The sequence below is a fragment of the Lactuca serriola genome, chromosome 7, assembly GCF_051521515.1.
Source record: "Lactuca serriola cultivar US96UC23 chromosome 7, Lser_US96UC23_V15, whole genome shotgun sequence".
Lineage (NCBI taxonomy): Eukaryota > Viridiplantae > Streptophyta > Magnoliopsida > Asterales > Asteraceae > Lactuca > Lactuca serriola.
The window spans coordinates 13346730-13371544 of NC_136414.1; the positions used below are offsets into that span (position 1 = coordinate 13346730).

The 24815-nt window shown below is 34.6% G+C and overlaps 2 protein-coding genes across 2 annotated transcripts; one reads left to right on the plus strand and one right to left on the minus strand.

Moving 5' to 3' along the window:
- Positions 1 to 21428: 21428 nt before the first annotated feature.
- LOC145063740 (germin-like protein 9-3) lies at positions 21429 to 22031 on the minus strand. Its single transcript, XM_079011330.1, has one exon. The coding sequence runs from the start codon at positions 22029 to 22031 to the stop codon at positions 21429 to 21431; it is 603 nt and encodes a 200-aa protein (XP_078867456.1).
- A 622-nt stretch (positions 22032 to 22653) lies between these two features.
- Positions 22654 to 23271, plus strand: LOC145062812 (germin-like protein 9-3). Its single transcript, XM_079010402.1, has one exon. The coding sequence runs from the start codon at positions 22654 to 22656 to the stop codon at positions 23269 to 23271; it is 618 nt and encodes a 205-aa protein (XP_078866528.1).
- The last annotated feature ends 1544 nt before the right edge of the window (positions 23272 to 24815 follow it).

Below are 24815 nucleotides of genomic sequence, written 5' to 3' on the forward strand. Positions count from 1 at the left end.
CCGAGAGTTCTTTACAGTGAACTGCATGCTCTCCAAAAGAGTCCAAACATGCCTTGCGACACACAGGACATATCTCGTCAGCTGGGAAAATGGGAATCATGAGTCGATATTTGAGAATAGTACGATACTCCACGAGGGACATGTGTTGGCCAAGCCCATCAATAGGGATAGCCAAAAGAAAATCTTGAGCATGTGGTGCACGTAAGCATTGGAAAACCGCTTTCTGCCGAGCCGTCATGTCGAAATGCATTTCCATATCTTGGACAATTTTACGAAAAAGGGCACTCGCCAGTGTATTCTGGGATTTAGGGGGGCGGTGTCTTTAGCAGTAAAATTGTTAAGGTCAAAATTTGGAAGCTTGTTACGAATGGCTGCCAAGGCACAATCATAATCAGAATCCATACAATGTATACCGCTATCCCGTAAGATATGGTCTTGCAATACCCAAGATTGGGACCTTGAGGCAACAAAAGCATAAGAGGTAGCCTCTACTGCCGAGTATAAACCCAAACCCCCAAACCTAATGGGTAAGGAAGCAATTCGCCATTGTATGTCACCAAAGAAAGGGCCCCCACAAACCACAATGTCAAACTGGTACAAATGAAGTTTAGAACTCGGGTCCATCAGGATGCAAGGAAGGTGTGAAGGAATTTTGGCGGGTTCTTGATCTTGTTTGGTCCTTACAAAATGTGAAACCTCTCTCTCTCTCTCTCTCTCTCTTAAAATTCATATTTTTAAAATATTTTTTCTATCAATACAATTCTATATCACTTTGAAAACCACACATTCTCTAATATGCCATCTACGCAATTCCATTTTAAAAGGATTCCCGTGTCAAATTCAAAAAAGTCGATTTTAACCAATGATGCAACTTTTTTTTTGAATGACAAATACAGATATATACTAAACTACTCCAAAATTATTCCACCTATGTCCACAGTGGGAGTTGAACCCTCGACCTCAAGGAGGGAGGGCACCACCGAATACCGCTGGGTTAGAAGCCTTAACCAAAGACGCAACTAGTGCAAAAAATCTACTTCCTAAGATTTTCCATTTCCTGTTTCGGAAACCCAAAATCTAAACTATCCACAATATTAATACTATCAACAACAATATAACTCACTCCCGATGAAACAATCTTACAACTAATTCCGTATTTCACAAGAAAATAGTGGTTATATTGTGTATAACTAGTTTTCTCAATTCTAGAAAGACTAAACTGCACAAATGGTCCCTGTGGTTAGCTCAAAATTGCCACTTTGGTCCAAAAATGTTTGGACTAGCACCAGAGGTCCAAACATTTCATTTTGTTGTGAGTTTGGTCCAATTTGCTTTTAATTTTTTTTTCAAATGACAGATTTTCCCTTATTAATTTCCTTTTATATTTCTTTTTTTTTATTTAATTTACTTTTTTATTTAAAATTAAATAAACAAATATACAATCATATCCTACCTCACTCACATACCATCTCTCTCTCTCTCTCTCTCTCTCTCTCTCTCTCTCTTCATTCCTGCCGAACCACCACCTCCTGCCGACCACCGTTATTGAACCACCACCATTTGATGGATCACTGTCATCTACCAGACCGCCACCACCTGTCGGCTTATCCTACTCACCGGAGACCACCCCTACCCCTATCTTTCTCTCTCTTCACAAAACCATCTCCATCTTCATGATTTTCAGAAAACGAAATTACCACCACCACCACTAGCTTCCGGTGACTCGTTCTGGTAGAGAGGGTTCCAACTACCCCCATTTATTGCCCGCTGGATCAACATCACATCTCCCTTCGCATCACCTGTACCTTCTGGAACACCACCATCTCGCCGTCCTCCCTCCCAAACGACCGCCGAAAACCCTAGTAGCGGTGGCTATGAAAACCCTAGTTTCGGCGGCGACTTGTGGTTCCAGGTACATAGTGGTGGTGCTCCAGATCTGCAAAAAACAGATGTCTTGGTCGGAGAAAGAAAGAGAGTTTGTGGCAATGGTTTTTTGTAGGCGAAGGGGGGATGTAGCGATGAACTGATTAGGCGAAAAGAATGTTTCGATAATGGTGAGAGAGATAGATAGATCGAGAAGATCATGGATGTGGCATCAGACCTCCCTCCAATGTGAGCTTTTCCTCTCTTCTCTTGGTAAACAATCAATGAACAGAACCAGATCTACTTTACTGGTTCGACGAACACGATGTTTCAAACGTTAGCGACACATCAGAGAATGAGAGATTGAGGTAGTGTTGTAACCCCGATATGTAGCTCATCCCTAAAATAAAGACATATATGTTTGTTTCTTCATCTTCTGATCTGTTTGGTGGCTGGAGAGATGACCGATGGTGTTTCTGGTGAAAATGATATGGTGGACGGCGGTGTTATCCAACAAGAATGACAGGTGGGCGACGATGTTGTAATAGTGGGGAAGAAGAAAACGAGAGAGAGAGATATTTATTTTTATTTTTATTTTCTTGTTTTTTTCTAATTTGAAAATTAGAAACAAATAATAAAAAAGAGAAAACCATATTAATAGGGGTAAATCCGTCATTTTGAAAACAATAAGAACATACTGGACCAAAAATGCAACAAAATGAAAGTTTTGGACCACTGGTGCTAGTCCAAACATTTTTGGACCAAAGTGACAATTTTGAGCAAACCACAGGGACCATTTGTGCAGTTTAGTCTTCTAAAAACTCAATTTGAATATTCTCCTCCCAAAATATCACAATTTTGAGAAAGTAGAAACCTTAGAATCCAAAGAATCTAGCTACGAACTCGCTTCCATCCTCCAAACCCAAAACAAAGAAACTAGCGACGAACCCAAACATTTGACTAAGAGATATGAGCGATGCATGCTCAATAAGAGGCTTAAGATATGCAATACTTTCTTAATCCCCGTGAACATTTGACCATATGTTTGTTGAAAATATGCTTGAGAGTTTTAGAATTTCATTTTAGGATTCAAATTAGTAATAATTTTAAGATTTTTATTATGGTCATTGAATTTTAGTTGACGTTTTATTTTCTATTTATAATAGTTTATGTTATAATAAAAAAATAATTTTAAATTTAATTTTACTTTTTTTAGTTTTAAATTAGCAAAATTTTAATTTAAAAAATGAAAATAAATAAATAAATAAATAAATTAGTGGATTAGGAGGTATGAGAGGGATGAATGTAAATCTTCAAATTTTAATTGAGTTTTAGCAAAGACAAAAAATGAAAGTTGATACAAAGAGAAAAGAAATAAAAGAAAAGAGAAAAGAATATATTTTGTATTCCCGAGAAGATAAATAAAAGAAAAATAAACATTTTCTTAATTTCTCTGCAAATTTTTCCAAATTGGAAAGAAAGTTCAGAAATACCGGATGCAAAAGACTCTCAATGGGGTGATGAAGTATTCGAAAAATGGACCTCACTAAGATGCCATCGATATATGATGTCAACCTTACCCTCCATAGCTGCAAATCAGGACAGTTCGGCGGTGAAGTACTTTCTGTCGGGCCGGCCTGGTCATGGTGGCCGTCCTCCAGGGTGTCATCTTGAGGATGAACCTCATGAAACAACAAATTCATTATTTTGATAACACATTTTATATTCTAGAAAGATAGACTAGTACTGTTGATTGTGGGGGTCGGTTTCCTCACTACCGCCGATGGAAAATGGAGGAGTGGTATTGCTATTGTTAGAAGAAGAAGGAAAAAGCGTAGCTTTAGTCGAACTTAAAGCTGAATCTGAATAAGCTCTAAAAAGGCTACCAACATTGGCGGAGCTTATATATGGCCAGGGGGCTGTGGCCCCCCCCCCCTATTTTTTTTAATAATTAGTCCATAAGTATTAAAAGAGTTATATATTATGCCCAAAAACTATAAAGTTTGACTTTGGCCCCCCCTGTTCTTCAATTTTTATACAAATTCTATTTTCGGCCCCCCCCCCCCAAATCCAAACTTCAAGCTCCGCCACTGGCTACCGGTTCCTAGTTCCCAAACTAGGGCTCAAATCGTTTAAGTTAGAACTATACCTGGACCAGAAAAACCAAATGCACAAAGGGGAAAGCGCTGAAACCAAAAGGAGGTGAAGCAGCGAAGAACGGTGTTGAGAGGAAGGAGGTACAAAAGCAAATCCAAACGAAGAAGTTGATAGAGGTACTCCAAATTTAGGATTAGAGGTTGTAGATGAATTACCAAATGGTAAAGTGGATGATGCAGTGTTTGATGGTGAAAATGGAGATCGAGATGAAGGTGACATAGCAAAAAAAGGTGGCGAATATGAAGAAATAGAAAATGAGGAGACGCTTGACATTGTTTGATGCTTTTCTTTTCGGTCGTCACTCTTTCATTTCACCTAGTAAGTATAATATCAAATTACAATTAACTGGTATCGCTGATCATATCCTTATAATTTGGGCTGTTAATTTAGAAACTTATAAATTTTTCCTATCATATTTTAATAAAGTGACGGTGATCCAACCACTTTGAAAATAATGTTGCTCTATATATCCCTCACTCAATATAAATTGTCAAATCATACCTGTTCATACAAAAAAGGTACACACAAAGCCTTGAATGTACGTATAAAATTAGCTTTTGAAAATTCCCTCGCTATTTTGAAACAGTGTCGATTATTCACCCAATATAACATCACTTCCCCACCTCAACTCACTTTTCACTACACCTATTTAACTTTTTCCCTCATCGACTCCTCTTTCCAATTGCTTTATCAATGGAAATTTGGGGAAAAACAAATCCGGGAGCATAGATGTCAACATGTCATGTTTGATGGCCATGGCGTGAATTGTACAAGTGGTTCACTTAAAAGAAATGTACGGATCAATGACCATAAAAATAAGATGTAAAAGATTCTAAACAATTCAATTAAATTAGCCCATTCCAAGAAACAACTGAAAATCTAAGATTACATCACCACAACCCAATTTGAGAAATTATTTGATGTTGGTCATAATTTTCAAATATTGGGTATTTGACTTAAGTTGGAGGTTGGAATTAGGCCTATTATCCGATTAAGAGCAATACTTACCGGTAATGGTTAAAAGTATTTAGTTATGTTAGACCCGGTTTTGGTCCAAGAAAGCATGGCTGGTTATCCAAACTTGAAGCATATCCAATTAAAAAAATCCAGGCCCAAAATTTCTTGAAAGACCCACCCTAGAGAATGTGAGAATTAGGGATTAGGGAAAAAGATTGGATACTGACCAATTCGAGGAAGTCAATCTCCAAAAGAATAAAACGAGAATACAAACGTGAAACAATTTTCTGTTTCCATATATCCTCCTAATGCAGATTACAACTCATATAAATATGCACTACTTAGCTAAAAACTAGGAAACAAGTGGTCATGGACCTTAGGCATGCAAGACTACGTGGACTACTATCATGCAACTACCACTAAGAATAAGGAATGACTAAATCAACCAATTAATAAACTAGCTAGGCACGACCAAGTGTCCAAGTGAAGGCTATGGGTTTCGTTACCATAATAAGTTATGTAGTTGACTCCTTAATAACAAATTGTTCGAAAGTGCTCTTTCAAAAAAAAAAGCAAATTGTTCGAAAGAGTTTTCTAATATCTTATATCTATCAGTGAATAAAGAAACCATCAACTCTGATCAATAAGAATGTTTTTTCATATACAATACCACAAACAAAACACTGCTTGAAATAAGAGCATCTTCAATGCATATACATCCAAACTTACATATACAACCAAGCTCTGAAATAAGAGCATCCTAATGCATATACATCTAAACTTACATATACTTCCAAACTTTGATTTTAACGTCAAAATTTCATTTTATACACCTTTTTTTTTAAACCTTTCAAATTCATATACCATAAAGTTCAATAGATTTAACATCAACATCCTAATTATATGACGACATCTGTCATCATATTAAATCTTCAATTAAAACCCAACATCGGAATAAAGAAAGCTAGCACTTGTAAGGCCGGACGGAGTGGGAACGGGGAAGGGTCGCGGGGAGGTTCCCCCCGGGGGAACACCGCACTGTCGGTGCGGGGAAGGGTGGTGCCAGGCCTGACAATTGTGTCGTGTTCAGGTTGGACTATCGCGGGTTGGCGGGTCAAAATATGTCAACCCAAACATGACTCGTTTAAATATACAGGTCACGGGTTGGCGGGTTTGGAACATAAACCCATATATGACCCGCCAACCCATTTATTTATACGGTTTCACAGGTTGGCGGGTTCGTGGGTCAGATTTCATAAATAAAATTGACAATTAAACATGAATAAATTCTTGATGGTTGATGCAAACGTATCTGAATTTTAGACATTTAAGTCTTAAACATTCAAATGAAAATTAAAAACATTCATAGAAACATGTTACAAACTTAGGCTTACAGGTTACGACTTACGACCTTAGACCATCCACCACGAGTCAAAATGTCAAAACAGTCAAATGGTCTATGAATCAATAGTATATATTATATAATAGTTATTAAATATTAATATTTGATACATAAATACATCTAAAAATAAAATAAATTTTTTATTAAGAATATAAACGGGTTGGCGGGTCAACCTGTTTATTTTTTGAGTAACCCATGTATGACCCGTTTAATAAACAGGTTGGTGGGTTGAAAAACTCAACCCAAACCCATTTATTTCGTGTCGTGTCGAGAATTGTCAGCCTTAGGTGGTGCGGGAATGGGTGAGGGGACGATACCCCGCGTTCTCTCTTTTCATGTGAGTGGCTGATTTTTTTTTTTTTTTTTTTTTTTTTTTGGAGTTGCAGGTTTTAAACACGAAGAAGATGAAAGTTTCTGGAAATGAAATATTTAGCCCCTATGTTTTGGTTTTATGGCAGAATACACCCAACTTTGAATTCTCTTCCTAAAAATAGTTTTCTAAAATTACAAAATAGACCCTATATTTTTAATTATCTACTAATTTAAATATTAGGTTTAATGTAATTTTTATTTTAATTAATTAAATGTTTTTTATTTTTAATTAAATTTTTTGGTTGTTTTTAATTTAAAAATTATAAATCATAAATATCAATTAATTTTATTTAAAAAAAAAGAGTGAGGGAAGGGCTTCGTACCCATTCCTTGGGTTTTAGGTGAGGGAAATGAGAGTATAGCCCACAAAAAGTGAGAGAAACTTCCTTCGCACTTCTTCCGGTATAATGCAAGAAAAAAAAGCCATTCCAAATGAGTTATCGTTGATTAGATAAGGGTAATAAAAGACCAAAATGAACGATATATGAGCCATGAGTGATCTTGTCACAAAATGATTATCTTTCGATCAAATATCACAAAATAAAACTAATATGTGTCTAATTATAAATTCGAAATGTGTGCCTATCAAATTTGCTCCCAAGTTAAATACCTTTCCTATTCTAAAGAAAAAACATAAACAATAATCTACCAAAAAAATGGGAAAAATTACTTTAAACACGAAATCTATAGAAGAATCTCATTATTTTTAGAAAAGTAACAATTAAGTCTTTTTTTTTTTTGGAATAAAAAAGCTCAAAGATACGACTAATTTCTTTACTTTACTTTATGCAATTAATCATATGTGATCCAATGCTAATCTTGTTCCCAACTATATATACATAAGTTATATTGACGACTAGATGACAAGTTTATGTAAAAACCATCATTGAAATTCAATGGTAACCAAATCATACAAAATGTGAAATAGAACAAACTTCTATTATGGTATTTACTGATTATGATTGAAGATTTTATCCCAGAAGTTCTTTAATAAAATCTAACATAATAACTAAAAATCATTTTTGCTGCTTGTTATTTTCTCATGCATTATGTCACATGTCATTTTATAATAATTTTATATTAAATTATATCCATATGTCTTTTTGTGGTTTTTTTTTTTCATTTTATTAAATCCAAAATAATATTTAAATGTAATGAATCTATTCTACAAAATAAAGATTTTTTTTGCTACATGTCACATTTCATTTATTTTGCCTCATGTCATTTTGTGGTTATTATAAATTAAATTTTATTCCACTTGTAATTTTATGATTTTTTCCATTTTATTAAACAGATTTTCTAATATGTGCCCTAAAGAATATATATAACAACCATTAATTATGACAAATTTTACTATAATCAAATACAAAATGCATTAATTATAAAGAATAGAGAAATTAAATTACCTCATACCTTTTATGCCTATAATTATTCATACCCACTAAAATTATGACAAATCACCATTCAATTTAATTGTATTTGATATATTCCTAATATAGTCTTAACGAGTTAGTTAAGAAAATATGGAATGATGACACTTGTCATAATTTTATTGGGTAGGAACATTTGTAGGCATAAAAAATAGGAAATAATTTAATTAATAAATGTATTTTACATTTCACATATTAGAAAATCCCTTTATTAAATTCTATATAGTATTTAAATATAATAATAAATGCATATCAGTTTCATTAATAGACTTTCCTTTTAATTTCATAACTACTAAATTAGAACATCATTAGTTTTTTTTGGTTTATTTATCAAAATTATTTATTTAAATTTAAAAGAGAAAAAACACTTTAAGTTTAATAATTCAATATTTTTCTCAATTTTCTTATAAATTCAAAATTCTCAAATATTTAGAATTTCATATTAAAAAATTTATTTTATATAACCAATTTAATAATGGGTCTCATACTTAGTGTAATATATATCAAATTCATTAATTCAACTTTTCTTATAAGTTTTAAATTTCAAAATTTAATCAAATTATTTTAATTATTTATTTATTTAAATTTAAAAAAAGAAATGAACACTTCAATTTTAATTGTTAAATATTTTTCTCTTTTTTCTTATAAATTCAAACTTTCTAAATTTTTAGATTTACATAATTATTTTTATTTTTTTTTAATAATCTCATGTAGTACATAAGTTTCACAACTAATAAAATTAATAAAGATATTCGTAAATATGATTCATCCACAAACTAAATTCAAAAATAAAAAGTAAGAATTTATCTGTAAAAATGACGTTAATTGCTAAGAATCGTATTTGAAAAATATTTTTTTAAAATACTCTAATATGTTTTTCTTCGTTTATAAGGTCTAATAGTTAATTTATAATGAAACTTGAAATAAAAAAAAATACATAAATACATAAAAATATATACTGAAATACATACAAATATGTGAAAGTACTCCACAAAAATACATAAAAAATACGTTTATACATAAAATATGTAAAAAATATATAAAAACTTAAAAAAGTACATAAATATGTGAAAAATACCAAAATACATAAAAATATTTATATAAAAATATCTTTATATAATGAAAATCCATAAAAAACATAAAAAATCTTAAAAATACATAAATACGTAAAAAATGTATAAACATATGTAAAAATACTTAAAAATACATAAAAATATGTTTATAAAAATCAAGCACACCATATATACATAAAATATACTGTTTTAGTTAATTGTACCATGCTTTTATTTATATACACTCTAGTTGTGAGACCCATGTATTACATGAGTTAATTTTATAAAAAAAATAGCAATAAAAGTATAAATATTTGAGAACTTGAAATTTATAAGAAAATAAGAAAAATAATGAATTATTAAAATTGAAATATTTTTTTAAATATTTTAAATGTAAAAAAATAATTTGAATAAATTAATAAATTAATGAGTTTTAATTTGGTAATTTTAAAATTAAAAGGTAAGTTAATTAATAAAATTGATATCCATTTATTACTACATTTATAAATTATTATTATTATGTGGAATTTAATAAAGAGTAAATTACACGGATAGTCCTCGTGGTTTTGGATAATTTACATGTTTGGTCCCTAATTTATTTTTTTAACTTGGACCATCCCTGTTTTTTGAATTTATTGCGTTTTTAATCTCTAGTTGACCTGAAATTACTATATAACCCTTATTAATTTCATTTTTAATTACTTATCATTTAATTTTTATTTATAAGTTAATAAAAAAAGAAAAAACCCACCCTCCCCAACCCGGCTAACCCCAGCCTCCAATTTCTTATCCCATCTCTGATCTGATACATCATGTTTCTTTCTTTCTTCTCTAAACTCAATCCTTCAGAACTCTTAGCTCATCTAAAAACCCTAGATCCCACCACCACTGCCATGGTGTTTCCGATGAACAAAATCAGAAACCAAGAACCCCCTCTCAACTCCGATGAACACAAACACCCGTCATCGTCGCCGCTGGAGTTGGAGGCGACCACTTCTGGTCCAATCTTCTGCATCGTTGCCGCCACCAGTCAACACTCATAATTTCTGGGATCCTTCATTCTCCCATACTATCGTCAAAAAGCTCTACGTCACAGACCATTTTACCCCTCACCATCAAAATCTATTCTGAACCCAAGATCCACTCTTTCGTCCTGCCATCTCTTTTTATTTGATGTTTAGGAGTGAGATTTACAGATTAATTTAATTTCTTTTGGTTTGGTTCTTGAGATATGGGGTGGTGGTGTTGGATATAAGAAATATAGAGGAGGCCGAGTGTGGTTGATGATCGGCTGAAGTGGTGAAGGTAGCGGGAAGTTATTCTTCTGATAGTAACGAATGGGGGGACGCTCTAGGGATACAAGAGGTTGTATACCCTCTAATATAGAGTCGAATCACCTGAATATGTGTTTATTTTTTTACTAATTGATGTGCATCTATGTATGATTTTTGCATCTGAAACTTTGTGGGATTTTTTCATCTTTGATTTTATATATGTGATTTTTGCATCATGGATTTTAGTTTGGATTGCATCTTCGATTTTGGATTTTGATTTAAGTTACAGGTTTGGTTTTAGATGTATTTTTAGATTTATTATGGAATGTTAGGTAGCTCTAAGTTGAGTATTGGGTGATTTCTGTGATATTGGATCTATAACCGAAGATGATGACCTGAGGTGCTGCCGGAACTGGATTTGTTACCGGAGATGGTGACCTGAGGAGGTGGTAGTAGGAACTGTAAGATGATTAAGGTGCGGTGGATCATTTTCTAACAATATGATAATAATTTAATTTATTTAATAAAATAACTGGAATAATAAAAAAAAGAGTTAACAACATAAAAATATTCATTAAGGGCAAAATAGACATTTTATGTCTGGTAGGGACTATAGACGCAACAAAAACATACCATAGGGACGGTTCGAGTTAAAAAAATAAGTTAGAGACCAAACATGCAAATTACGCCAAACCATATGACTTATCCGTGTAATTTACTCTTTAATAAAATAAGAAAACTTAAAATGACACGTAGAAAAAAATTAATTCAAAATAACCAAAAAATAATATTTGGCAAATTGAATGAAAATGTGACATGTGGTAAAAAAAACCTTTATTTTTCATTTATTAGAGAGGATATATAAACACACAACATGAATAAGAAAACACACCACAAAAACAAAATCATGATCATCCATGCCTCAGTAGAGAGTAAAGAGAAATACTTGATGCAAAATTGTCAACGGGATATGTAACACCCCAAATTCTGGTATGTTATTTAAATAATTATTTTTCAAGTTTTCAAGAGGAACTCGACGAGTCAGTAGCCAGACTCGTCGAGTAGAGTCGGGATTTTGAGCACGTTTAAGTTGGCGACACGACGAGTCCATATTCTGGACTCGGCGAGTCCGCCAGTCTGGATGAAACCCTAATTTCAAGGGTTTGCATCCTATTTAATCAACTTTTTGGGACCCCAAGTCAGCCCCCATAACATCCTTCTCGAAACCCTAGAACTCTCTTAGCATTTTGTGTGATTTGGTGTGATTCTTTGAAGATCTTGAGAGAAGAAGGAAGGTAGATCAAGAGGACAAGAAGAAGATCCAAGATCTTTGTGGCATTTCAGAGTATAGTAAGGTATAACTCGACCCTTTTCTGTTTCTATGCTTTAATCCCCATTGGAACACCATTAAAGTTATTCTTGAACCATTTCGTGGCTTGGTGGTAGCATAGAGGACACATTGAGATGAATAGCCTTCGGATCTAGCTATGTTTGAGTTCCAGAAGCCTAGATCTAATACCTTTATGGAGCCATATTGCATGAAATCCCTAGATCTACTTTTATAGTGTGCTTTGAGCCTGAAAACCTTCATTTGGTGTTTATTTACACGTAAAGTTTGAGCCTTAAAACCTTCATTTGGTGTATATCGGCGGAAAAGCTAGCCGATATTTATGTGCAAGAGGTGGTAGCACGGCATGGAGTGCCTGTCTCGGTGGTGTCAGACCGAGACTTCCGTTTTACTTCTAGATTCTGGAAGCGGTTTCACGACGAGATGGGGACTCGTCTCCATTTCAGCACCGCTTTCCACCCTCAGACGGACGGGCAGAGCGAGAGGACGATCCAGACACTCGAGGACATGCTCCGGGCATATGTTCTAGATTTCAGTGGCAGTTGGGATACGTACCTTCCGTTAGCAGAATTCTCGTATAACAACAGTTACCATGCGAGTACTGACCGCCCTCCTTTCGAGATGCTATACGGGAGGAAGTGCAGGACCCCAATCTGTTGGGGCGAGATTGGTCAGCGTGTCATTGTGAGCACCGAAGTGGTGCTCAAGACGACAGAGTTGATCCATCAGGTTCGTAGTAGACTGCAGACTGCGCAGAGTCGGCAGAAGAGTTACGCCGACAGGAGGCGTTCAGACTTGGAGTTTCAGGTGGGTGACATGGTCCTCTTGAAGGTATCACCCTGGAAGGGTGTCATCAGATTCTGAAAGAAGGGCAAGCTGGGCCCTATGTTCATTGGTCCTTTTAGGGTTTTGGCCCGGGTAGGTCGGGTCGCCTACCGATTGGATCTTCCGGCAGAGCTTAGCCAGATCCACAACACTTTCCATGTTTCTCAGTTGAGGAAGTGTTTGGTGGACGAGTCGGCAGTAGTACCCATGGAGGATATTCAGGTTGATAGTAGCCTGAATTATGTCGAGAGACCAGTTGTGATCTTAGATTGGAAGGTGAAGACCTTGAGGAACAAGGTGATTCAGTTAGTGAAGGTGCAGTGGCAGCACCGGAAGGGTTCAGAGTGGACGTGGGAGCCCGAGGAGGAGATGCGAGAGCATTACCTAGAGTTGTTTCCAGATTCACCAGCAACAGACTTCGAGGACGAAGTCTGAGACAAGTGGGGGAGAGTTGTAACACCCCAAATTCTGGTATGTTATTTAAATAATTATTTTTCAAGTTTTCAAGAGGAACTCGACGAGTCAGTAGCCAGACTCGTCGAGTAGAGTCGGGATTTTGAGCACGTTTAAGTTGGCGACTCGGCGAGTCCATATTCTGGACTCGGCGAGTCCACCAGTCTGGATGAAACCCTAATTTCAAGGGTTTGCACCCTATTTAATCAACTTTTTGGGACCCCAAGTCAGCCCCCATCACCCCCAGAGCATCCTTCTCGAAACCCTAGAACTCTCTTAGCATTTTGTGTGATTTGGTGTGATTCTTTGAAGATCTTGAGAGAAGAAGGAAGGTAGATCAAGAGGAGAAGAAGAAGATCCAAGATCTTTGTGGCATTTCAGAGTATAGTAAGGTATAACTCGACCCTTTTCTGTTTCTATGCTTTAATCCCCATTGGAACACCATTAAAGCTATTCTTGAACCATTTCGTGGCTTGGTGGTAGCATAGAGGACACATTGAGATGAATAGCCTTCAGATCTAGCTATGTTTGAGTTCTAGAAGCCTAGATCTAATACCTTTATGGAGCCATATTGCATGAAATCCCTAGATCTACTTTTATAGTGTGCTTTGAGCCTTAAAACCTTCATTTGGTGTTTATTTACACGTAAAGTTGGAAACTTTACGTGTTAAACAAGCCCTTAGAACCTAGATCTACGAATGGAATGAACTGGATTCAAGCATAATCGAGTATATAGTGATTGCATGTATACGACTCGACGAGTTGTTCTTCAGACTCGATGAGTCGAGTCGCGAGTCCCCTGTTTTCCCCTTTTTGAGTTATGCCGAGTGGAACCAGTGACTGAGAGATGGACTCAGTGAGCTGGAGGTTAGACTCATTCATGGAAGGACTCGGCGAGTCAATGCCCTGACTCGGCGAGTCCAAGGCAATCTTCATGCCTTAAGAGTAGACTCGATGAGTTGTTCATACAACTCGGCGAGTCACAGTCAGAGTGTTCATGTATTGAAGGAGAACTCGACGAGTTGATCATACAACTCGGCGAGTCAGATGCAAATTGACTGAGTGTTAGTATCGAAGAGGAACTCGTCGAGTCTATGCCAATCTCGACGAGTAGTAGCGAGCAGAAGCAAGAAAGTGAGAGTAAGGACTCGACGAGTTGGTGACCCAACTCGACGATTCAGGTCAACTGAATGTTGACTTTGACCAATAGGTTGACTTTGACCAGGGGTAAGATAGTCATTTTACCCTCAGTATTATTATCCGTATTTGATTGAGGGTACTTATGGAAATTGTAGTCGGGGTGAAACCGGAGCCGTAGCAGACAGATTCCGGAGCAGTTCTTTCAGCAGCTAGGCTACAAGGTGAGTTTCCTTCCAGTAGGAACGAGTCTAAGGCCACAATGCCGACCCGTTTAATTAGTCGTAGTTTCCGGACCTCGGTCCGATGTAGTAGTTAGAATGTTTGATGCCTTCGTGGCTCAGACAGGTTTTGTGTGTGATGTGTTTTGGGTACGGCCCGATTAAGTATGTAGTCTATGTTGTTATGCTAGTTGATATGTGTATGCTATGCTATGTTCAGTAATTCCGGATTTCGGTCCGATGCAGTCAGTTCCGGGCTTCGGTCCGAGGCAGTTAGTTTCGGACTTCGGTTTGATGCAAAGGGCATGACCTTGGTTAGTTCCGGACTTCGGTCCGATGCAGTTTCCGGGCTTCGGTTCGATGCAGTGGGCGGGGCCCAGTAGTTGTTTATATGTTTGTATGGTATGTGGTAGTTTGGGGGAGCTCACTAAGCTTTGTGCTTACAGTTTCAGTTTTGGTTTCAGGTACTTCCGCAAGTAAAGGGAAGAGCTCGGGATGATGGCATCGCACACACCACAACTTCAGCTTTATTCCCGGGAGTTTTTTTTCCAGATATTTAGACATGATTTGATACAGTTTTTGATACGACACTTTTATTATGGCTTTTGAGATACCCGACGTATGGTTTTTATTATATGACATTTAGTGTTATGACTTTTATTATTATCTAAAAACAAAAATTTTTGGATCGTATTTTTGGGATGTTTCAGGATCGTGAAGCATCGGGAAAGTGTCCCTGACTAAGATGCCACTGGTACATAGCGTTTAACTGACGCTCCATAGCTGTAAATCGGAGCATAAAGTCCGGAGGAAAAGGAATCGCAGCGGCGCCGCCGTCGTCTCGGGTGTCGTCTTGAGGCTGAACCTCGGGAAGTAGCAAACTCATTCTTTCAATGAGACATGTTACATTCGACAAAGAGAGACTAGTAGATGGGCTTGACGATGAACCAACAGACAAAATATAAGAAGGAGAGGTAGCGCTACTCTTAATTGTTGCTGCTGATGTTGTCATCTGCGATGAGGCTGTTGCTGATGTGGAGGATGTAATTGATGGAGAAGCCCCATATGATATTGAAGAAGAATTCGGTATGGATGTTCCTGAAGAAGAAGAAGAAGAAGATGATGATGCAAATAAGGCAGGAGGAAAAAGCGAATTAACCGCAGTAGCTTTAGTAGAACTGATAGCTGAAGAAGCCCCAAAAGCAGCACTCGTAGAACCAAATGCACGAGACATCTCGGTCGGAAACAATCCATCGAGGGAAGCGCCGAAACCAAAAATGGGTGAGGCGGCGGAAGACGGTGTAGAAGATGAAGGAGGTGCAAAAGCAGATCCAAACGGAGAAGTTAATGCCGGTGATGAAGGTGCTCTAAATAGAGGACTAGAGGATGTGGATTGACCAAACAGTGATGCAGGGTTTGAGGGTGAAAATGGAGATCGAGATGAAGATGATGTAGCAGAAAATGGTGATGAGTATGAAGAGTTAGTGAAGGAGGAGAAGCCCGACATTGTTGATGTTGCTCTCTTCTAGAATCCGGTCGAGTTTCGAATGTGAAAAGGGGAGGGACGACGAGGGTTTCTGGTGTCTGACCGGAGGTTTTTGTTTTGGGTCGGTTTTTGGCTCTGAATTCTGAAATGGATGGGTTGTATTTGTACTTGTACATATCATTTGTGTAGAATGTACTTGTACTTATCCCAATATATCCCAATATGTATCTATAAAATCTTTTATAAAATAAACTGATTTTTAGTGTATATAATATAAAAACATTGTATTTTATAAGTTTTTATTTTGGTTTACTAGTTAAATTTTGATTTGTATTAAAAAATCATTTATTTGGTATAAGAGTATTATCTGCATTATTTTTGTAAATTCCGATCAAATCTGATAAAATATAGTTCTATATTTTTTTGTTCAAATTCAATTTTTTTTTAATTAAACACGATATTTTTTTTGTGTGTCTTTTATGAATGATTCATTTATTCTCATAGTAATAGATTTTTATAAGTTGATTGCTTTGACTAATTTGAGTTTTTGTGAACGATATTTGGTGTTTGAAAACACGAATTTTTATGGATGAATTTTACAGTTTGGTTTTCAACACATCACGAAATCCAATGGCTTTTCAACCCTAAAAAACCAAAATCATATAATTTTTCAATCTAAAAATTTGAAATTAAATCTAGTAATAAAAAACAAATGATTTTTCAACCCAAAATACTGAAACTAAATTATAAAATCTAAATACTAATGATTTTTCAAAAACAAAAAAAAAAACTTTACAATTTGACATCGATATATATATATATATATATATATATATATATATATATATATATATATATATATATATATATATATATATATATATATATATTAGGTGTGAGACCCGTGTATTACACAGTTTAATTTAAAAAAGATTAAACATTAAAATGTACACAAAAATATTTTTTAATATAGAACTTTAAAATAATAATAAAAAAAAGAAACATATTTATTTCAATTTAATATCATATATATGATACTTAATACTTTACATATATAAAAATATAACTTTAATTTTAAAAATTGAAATAAACAAAAAATTAACAAGTGGATAATATTTATTTCAAAAATACCATAAAATGACAAGTGTCAAAACTCATGAGAATTTGACATGTGGCAAAAAAAACCTTTATTTATTAAGGAGGATTTTTAATTAAGACAATTATTAATTAAGGTGTAAATATGATGTGTTAATTAAGAAAGATAAAAAAAGAAAAAACTGCATAAATGGTCCCTGTGCTTTCAAAATTTTTGACAGATGGTCCTTATCCCTAACTCTGTTAAGTTTTGTCCGTTAACTGAAGAGCATTTTCGTCATTTCATTACCACATGGACCATTTATGATGTTTTCACTTTTTTTTTAAAAAAAAAGAAAAAATTAAAATAATATGCAAAGGGGGTCCCACCCTCTCTCTCTCACACACGCATACACATACACATAAACACACGCCGATACATACACACACATCTGTAAAATATTCGTACCCACCGCATCTCCGACATCCCATTACCTTTTATCTCATCTCTTGTTAAGGTCAACAAAATCACTCCTTTGCATCCTTACTTGATTTGGGTTTGTTCTTGCTTGATTTCTTTGTGGAAATTGAAACCTAAACTTCAGAACCTGCTCCAACGATGATCTTTGCAGTGACGGGTGAAGATAGGGGCGCTGAATGTTGAACCACAAATCCATCTTCTCCGGTGGCAGTCTTGAACCACAAAATCATTGTCTGCATTGAATGTGGCTTGATGTCAATTTTGTTATTGAATGGTCGATGTTGCAGAAGGTGGCTTGAAGATAACAGATGAGGTCGATGGTGCCTGCGCATCTATCATAGCAAAAGAGAGTTGAGGGCTAGGGTTCAACTTCCCCGGTGTCCTTTTCCCATATCAGCTTCTGATTCTTTTGATCTCAATCATTTTCTCTCTGATCTTCTTTTCATTTCGGTAATTCCTCAAACTCCATTTACTGTACTTTGAATCTTGTTTTTGGTAGGTTTCTACCAGTTAAAGATCTAAAGATCCGAATCTCATGATTTTTTTGATTAATTGGAGCGTTTTCTAGTCGTGATCATATTAGATTAGAGAAAAATCCTTATTTTTACTTGTTACTTGTTGCTTAATGTGATTAGATATTCTGATTGCTTGATATGATCGATTTTGTTTCTGTAAATGGAAGAGAGTAAGGGTGAGTGTTTTTTATTCATCTGCTCAGCTTTGATTTTCTTTTCTCAATTGCACGTATGCTTAGAGCAGCTCGATTTCGTGGATTTAGAAAATTGAGAAGAGAAAGGGAAATGGTGGGTGGGAGTGGATCATAGACAAAGATTTTGGTTGTAGGGAGTATTGGTTTTAATGTCTGTATATGTGTTCTGAGAGAGAGAGAGAGAGAGAGAGAGAGAGAGAGAGAGAGAGAGAGAGAGAGAGAGAGAGAGAGAGAGAGAGAGAAAGATAGATAGAGAGAGAGAGAGAGATTTTATATATTAAATAATTATATTTAGTTTTTTTTAAATAACTAAAAAGATCATAAATGATCCCTGTGGTGTGAAATGACGAAAATGTCCCTCAATTAACGGACAAAAGTTAACGAAGTTAGCAAAATAAGGACCATCTGTCAAAAGTTTTGAAAGCACAATGACCATTTATGAGATTTTTAAACCACGGGGACTAAACTTCAGAATCTAGGAAAACACAAGGACCATTTATGATGTTTTTTCTAAAAAAAATAAGAAAATAACAAATGGAAAAAACATTTACTCAAAAATACCACAAAATAACAAATGTCAAAACTCATAAGAGATTGACATGTGACAAAAAAAACCTTCATTTATTTAGGAGGATATATATATATATATATATATATATATATATATATATATATATATATATATATATATATATATATATATATAACTTTTATGATAAAAAATATACTCTATAATAATAAAAATAGTGGACTTAGGATGTAAAATTTTGAAAACATTAGTATTTTTTTCTAAAAAAAAAGAGTAAAACCGACATTTATAGGTCATTATGGTCAATGAATTATTTTAACAAAAAGTAAAATTAGATGTTTAAATAAAAATAATAAAAAAATATAATACTTTCTATAAAATTTAGCGGTAGTATGTACTCATAAAGGTTATAAGTTAAGCCCATTCCTAAGTAAAAAATAGGAATGAATCATAAAACCGAAAAATCGGATCGAAACTAGAATCGGATTGGAACTGAAACCGTATAATCGGAAAATGCTTAAACGGTCTGAATATTGGGTTTAAAAAGTAGTTTTATTCAGGTTGATTTAAAAAACAAAATTATAATTCACTGTTTGGTAATAGTTATAGTATTTTGAAACACCCTATTTACATGCATATTGAGTGACTTACAACTCTCAAAAAATGATATATATCAATTTTTTTATGACATACTTTTGATAGGTCGTTCATTTGCACGAGATGTGGTAACCCTCTTGAGTGAAGATTTTGTAGTTTGTCAAACAATTATCTCCTTTCTTGTTATTAACCAGTATTATTCCAGGTTACAACATATATATATATATATATATATATATATATATATATATATCCGGTAAGAAATTTTTTTTGGTAGGAAGATAAGAAGTTTTTTTTCTACATATTTTTTTGACAAACAAAAGAAATGAATCACTAGATGATTCATTTGTAAGATGATTCACAAGAAAAAATTCCCAAAAAAACATCTTTATGATTCATTTTTAAGTAAATTAAGAAAAAAATTCACTTTTGTAACAATTTTAGTGAATAACAACAAAATCATTGTATAAATGAATCATCGAGATGTTTTTTTGAGAATTTTTTCTTGTGAATCATCTTACAAATGAATCATCTAATGATTCATTTTGTTTGTTCGCGAAAAAAAATATGTAGAAAAAAAACTTCTTACCTTCTTATCAAAAATTTCCTTCTTATTTGATCTTGATTCTATATATATATATATATATATATATATATATATATATATATATATATATATATATATATATATATATATATATATATATATATTAATTTTGTTCTAAAATTCTAGGTTTCCGGTTCTATTTTTGGGTTTTTAGTTATTTCCGAGTCTAATACACGAATCTGATTCCAGTTATCCATTTTCAGTTCCAACCGGTTCCATACTCACTATACCCGGTTTGATACCTGGAACCGGTTACTGTATATCGGTCCGATTCTCAGTTCTTATAATCCATCAATCCCAGGTTGTAGGTCCGAGTAAACCGATCCGGTTTTAGACCTACTTTCATCCCTAGTACAAAATATCAGTTTGCAATGCCCATTGTAGCTTGCTTTGTTATTTTCAGCCAGTTATATATTTTTTTAATTTTTTACTTTTGTATTTTCCTTTGCTATTTTTAGCCCTTTGTTTTTTTTTTTTTTCACTTTTTACCTTTGTTATTTCCAGCCCCTTTAACTTTTATTTTTTTTATATTTTACCATTGTACTTTATTTTGCTCTTTCCAACCTTTATTTTCTTTTTCATTTTTATCCTAAAGACAATATTTTTATAAATACATGTTGTATAATTACAAATATAATACTATCAATACAATTATTAATATTCAATTTATAAAACAAAATAAGTCACCACAACACACGATGCACAAACAAACTAGTTAGATTTAAAACCCATCACCACAATTTCGGTTTGAGAAACTATCTCTCTTGTTGGGCTTGATTTTTAAATATTAGGTATTTGACTTAAGTTAGAGGTTGGATGCAGGCCAATTAAGCTATTTAGGACGAAGACCTACACCTTGCCTAGTTGCACATTAACGTTTATGGACCGATCTCAGGTCGGTCCCGAAATAGTCCGGTCTTTTTTTTTTTTTTTTTTCAGATTGGTCCTGAGCAGTCTCGGGCCGGTCTTTTTCAAATCCAGTCCTTTTTTGGACTCTTTCGGTCCGGTCTCTGGTCTTTCCGTGCAGCTCTTGCCCTCTACCCATACATAATGGTTAAAACTTAAAAAGGATATGGTTATGCAAGGCCCAATGGATTTCTCCATATTTTTTGATGAAATTATGTTTGAATTCTTACATGATTTTAATTTTGAAAGATTACCAGGGGAAATACTGTTGGACTCTAATTTCTGATAATCATCTATAAACCATAACAATTACAAATCAATAAAAATAAAACTAAAATGAACAAGTTAGTTAAGATAACTTTATTATTGCAATATAACAAACAATTTTAAATGGTCATCCATGTGCAATGATACTCATATATAACTCATGCAGCTTTCTTGATACACATCGCCATTCTTTTATTAAGGAAAATCCCATCCTTCATGTCTTACAGTAAACACCATGATCATCAAGAAGCAAACACATACGGAAAACGATGATCAATCTTCTACTTTTTAAGTCCTAGCTCGATTTTCTGAACAGTAGGAACGTCTGTTTTGAAGGACATAGCAAGCACATTATCATCAATACCAGTAGTGAAAACAGACTTTGGCACCGAAAGCAGGCCACCGTTCGCACTTCCAAATGCAGAAATCGCTATGGCCGATTGGTTGTGGTTCCTGTTGTACTGAAAATGAACAAGCCCCTTTGGAAACACAAACATGTCGCCTGTTTGAAGAGTTTGATTATACAAAACGTTCTTGGTGTCAACAAATCCAACTTCAAGGGTACCCATCATCACCAACAACAGTTCAGCTGAACGAGGGTGAGTGTGAGGTGGGTTCACGGCAGCTGCTGGGAACTGGAGCACCGCATAGGATACACTTTGGCCGTTTAGAGCCGGGAATTCGTTCATCGTAGCTTTAAGGACTGTGAAATTTTTAGGGTTTGGGTTGTAATACGCACTGAGTCCACTGAAGGTGAAGAAACTGGCATCAACAGAGCTCGTATTTGGGGTGACGAAGTCGGTTAAGATATCAGGGTCATTAGCTTGTGTTGTTCTTGAAATGGCTAGAATCAAGGTTAGTCCTAGTAAGAGAATAACAGGCATTCTAGATGAGGTAGCCATGGTTGAAACTGAGATAGCAAACAAACTGTTTATGTTCTATGGCTATGCCGCTTTAATTAGTGTTCGTGTTTGAGTCTGTATATAGGTGTTACGTACGAGGTACGACTACAATGACGATGATATTTATGTTTAAGTTGTATCACGTCCTTAATTGCCAGAGAACAAGAAAAAGCATATACGACTACATTGTAGGATTTAGGAATTATTGTTCATGCCATTTGCAACTTTAATATAGATATAGACCAAAGATTGTAGCTGACAGCATATCGTCTGACATTTCGATAATTCGAATGAATGGCATGCAAACAACCAGACTAATGAAAAGTGTTTAGTCTGTAGCCTCGTTTTAATCAACTAGCTGTAGAATTGTGTGAGGTAACCAAAGCTTATTTGTTTCGTAAAATATCCTTTAGCTCAACAAGAAATCATGTATTAATTTCTTGACTGATGTTACATGCATGAAATGTTTGGTAAATATATATCACAAGCATATATATAAGGCATATTCTTTGATTACCTTATATTAACTGACTTTTATGTGTATATATACATTGACATCTCTGCAACTGAAGAACAAGACATTGATTGTTTTCCAACTTCAAAGATGGCATCAAAGATTCAATTTTTCTTGCTATTTTTAGTTTCATGCACCACTCTGCAGATATCAATGGCTGGAGATCCAGACATTCTGACTGACTTCATCACACCACCAAACGTAGGACTCCCACTGGATGGAAACTTCTTTACATTCACTGGAATGAGAGCACTAGTGGGTGCACCATTTCCAACAGCTTTTAAGGTTCTGAAAGCAACCATGGCTGAATTTCCAGCTCTTAATGGTCAAAGCGTTTCTTATGCCGTACTCCAGTTCCCTAATGGCACAGTCAACCCACCACACACCCATCCACGAGCTTCGGAGCTTTTGTTTGTTCTCATGGGTTCTTTAGAAGTTGGGTTTGTCGACACTACTAATAAGCTGTTTACTCAGACTCTACAACAAGGTGACATCTTTGTGTTCCCGAAGGGACTTGTCCACTTCCAGTTTAACAGTGATTCTAAGAATCCAGCTTTAGCACTCTCTGCATTTGGTAGTGCAAGTGCAGGGACTGTATCTGTTCCAAATTCAGTTTTCAATTCGACCATCGATGATCAGATATTGGCCATGTCATTCAAGACCGACGTTGCTACCATTCAAAAGATAAAATCTGGGTTTTCAGGCTAATTAATTCATAAGTACTTGCCGGTTTGTGTGTATTTCTTGTTTAGGCCAATAACTACGTTCTTAAATCGTGAATAAAGTTTGGAATTTGATTTTAAGACACAATTTTTTGTTCTTATGTTGTGATGTTAGGATTGATAATCACAAAATTAGAATCACAGGAGACAAAAAGGATATTAATTAGCAAACTTCATGTTCGGAGACATGACTATACATCTCATATGAATAACAACGTTGCGCAATCTCTAGGTCCCAAAGCTATGACACTTTATTTTTGTTAGAAAAAAGGGATCAGTTTGTATGATTCTTGAGGTACAGTGGACTAAGAGGGGAAATGGTGAATAGAGAAGTCGGACAATAGAGGATTCTTTTTATAAAAGACAGACAATTACAAAGGGGAAAATAGATACTTGGCTGCTGTTTTTATAGCTTCTATTCTGCTTCAAAATGACTAAAACAATTAGCATATAAAGGCTAAAAGACAATCATTACAAATCCAAAGTGATACCCTTAAATCTAGAAGATGTATGTGATGTTTTCCCATAAAAATACTAGGTATGGTATTTAGTTTAGCTAAATAATAGAATAAAATTGTAATTTACATGTCCTAATTACACTAATAGAAACAAGGGTTTTAGAGACGGACGAATTCGTTGCTAAAGAATGTTTGCGACGGATCAACTACAAATTTACTCCATAGTCAAATAAAGTGTGACTAATGACTTAATGAGGGTTTTAGCGACGGATCAGGTTTTTCTCGTGACGACCTTAGCGACAGAATATCCATCGCAAATTGGTCACTTGATACGGTTATTTAGGACATTAGCGACAAAAATTAATACAATATGTCCGCTAATCTCTTGCAAAACTCTATCTTATTTTTTATTTCCGTCGCTAATCCCTCGGCAATTTAAGATGTGATTTTTTTTTCTTTCCGTAGTTAATTCCTCACAAATATATAATATCAATTTTTTTTTTCTTGTAGTGAATGTAAAACAAAATTACCAAAACATCAAATAATTATACAATACCAAACCAAACATTAACATTTAAATACCAAACATATCAAATAATTATACAATCCAAACACTAACATTAAAATACCAAAAGCATCCATCAAAGTTTAACATTGATTAATATTTGTTTTCAAAGTATAATCTACCATAATTCTCAATTTAATCTCATATTTTGCATTTCCGCATAGATCTTTTCCATTTCTTGATATCTTCCATCCGAAAGAAGGATCGGAATGGAACTGGATTCCGATTCCCGTTTAGTCCCATGGAATTAGGCGTACCAAATGCCACTTACTTTTTCCTTTAATGGAAGGAGACTTGGTTGCTTGATGTCTTCCTTCTTTTTGTTAGATTAGTGTCTTTGTTGGAAGCAAAACTTTTATGTTGAAACCAAATGGAGGACTGAAATGGAACTGAAATCTGATTCCGACCAAAAAGTAAATGATAATATCGTGTTTGCAGATTGGTCTTCATAAATTGTTTCTCTTATGAGATTTGATGCTTTAAACATTTGTGTTGAATATTACAGAC

Bases quoted from the DNA above. Each gene is read 5' to 3' on its own strand.
- LOC145063740 (XM_079011330.1), bottom strand. From the start codon at position 22,031: ATGCCTGTTATTCTCTTACTAGGACTAACCTTGATTCTAGCCATTTCA.
- LOC145062812 (XM_079010402.1), top strand. From the start codon at position 22,654: ATGGCATCAAAGATTCAATTTTTCTTGCTATTTTTAGTTTCATGCACC.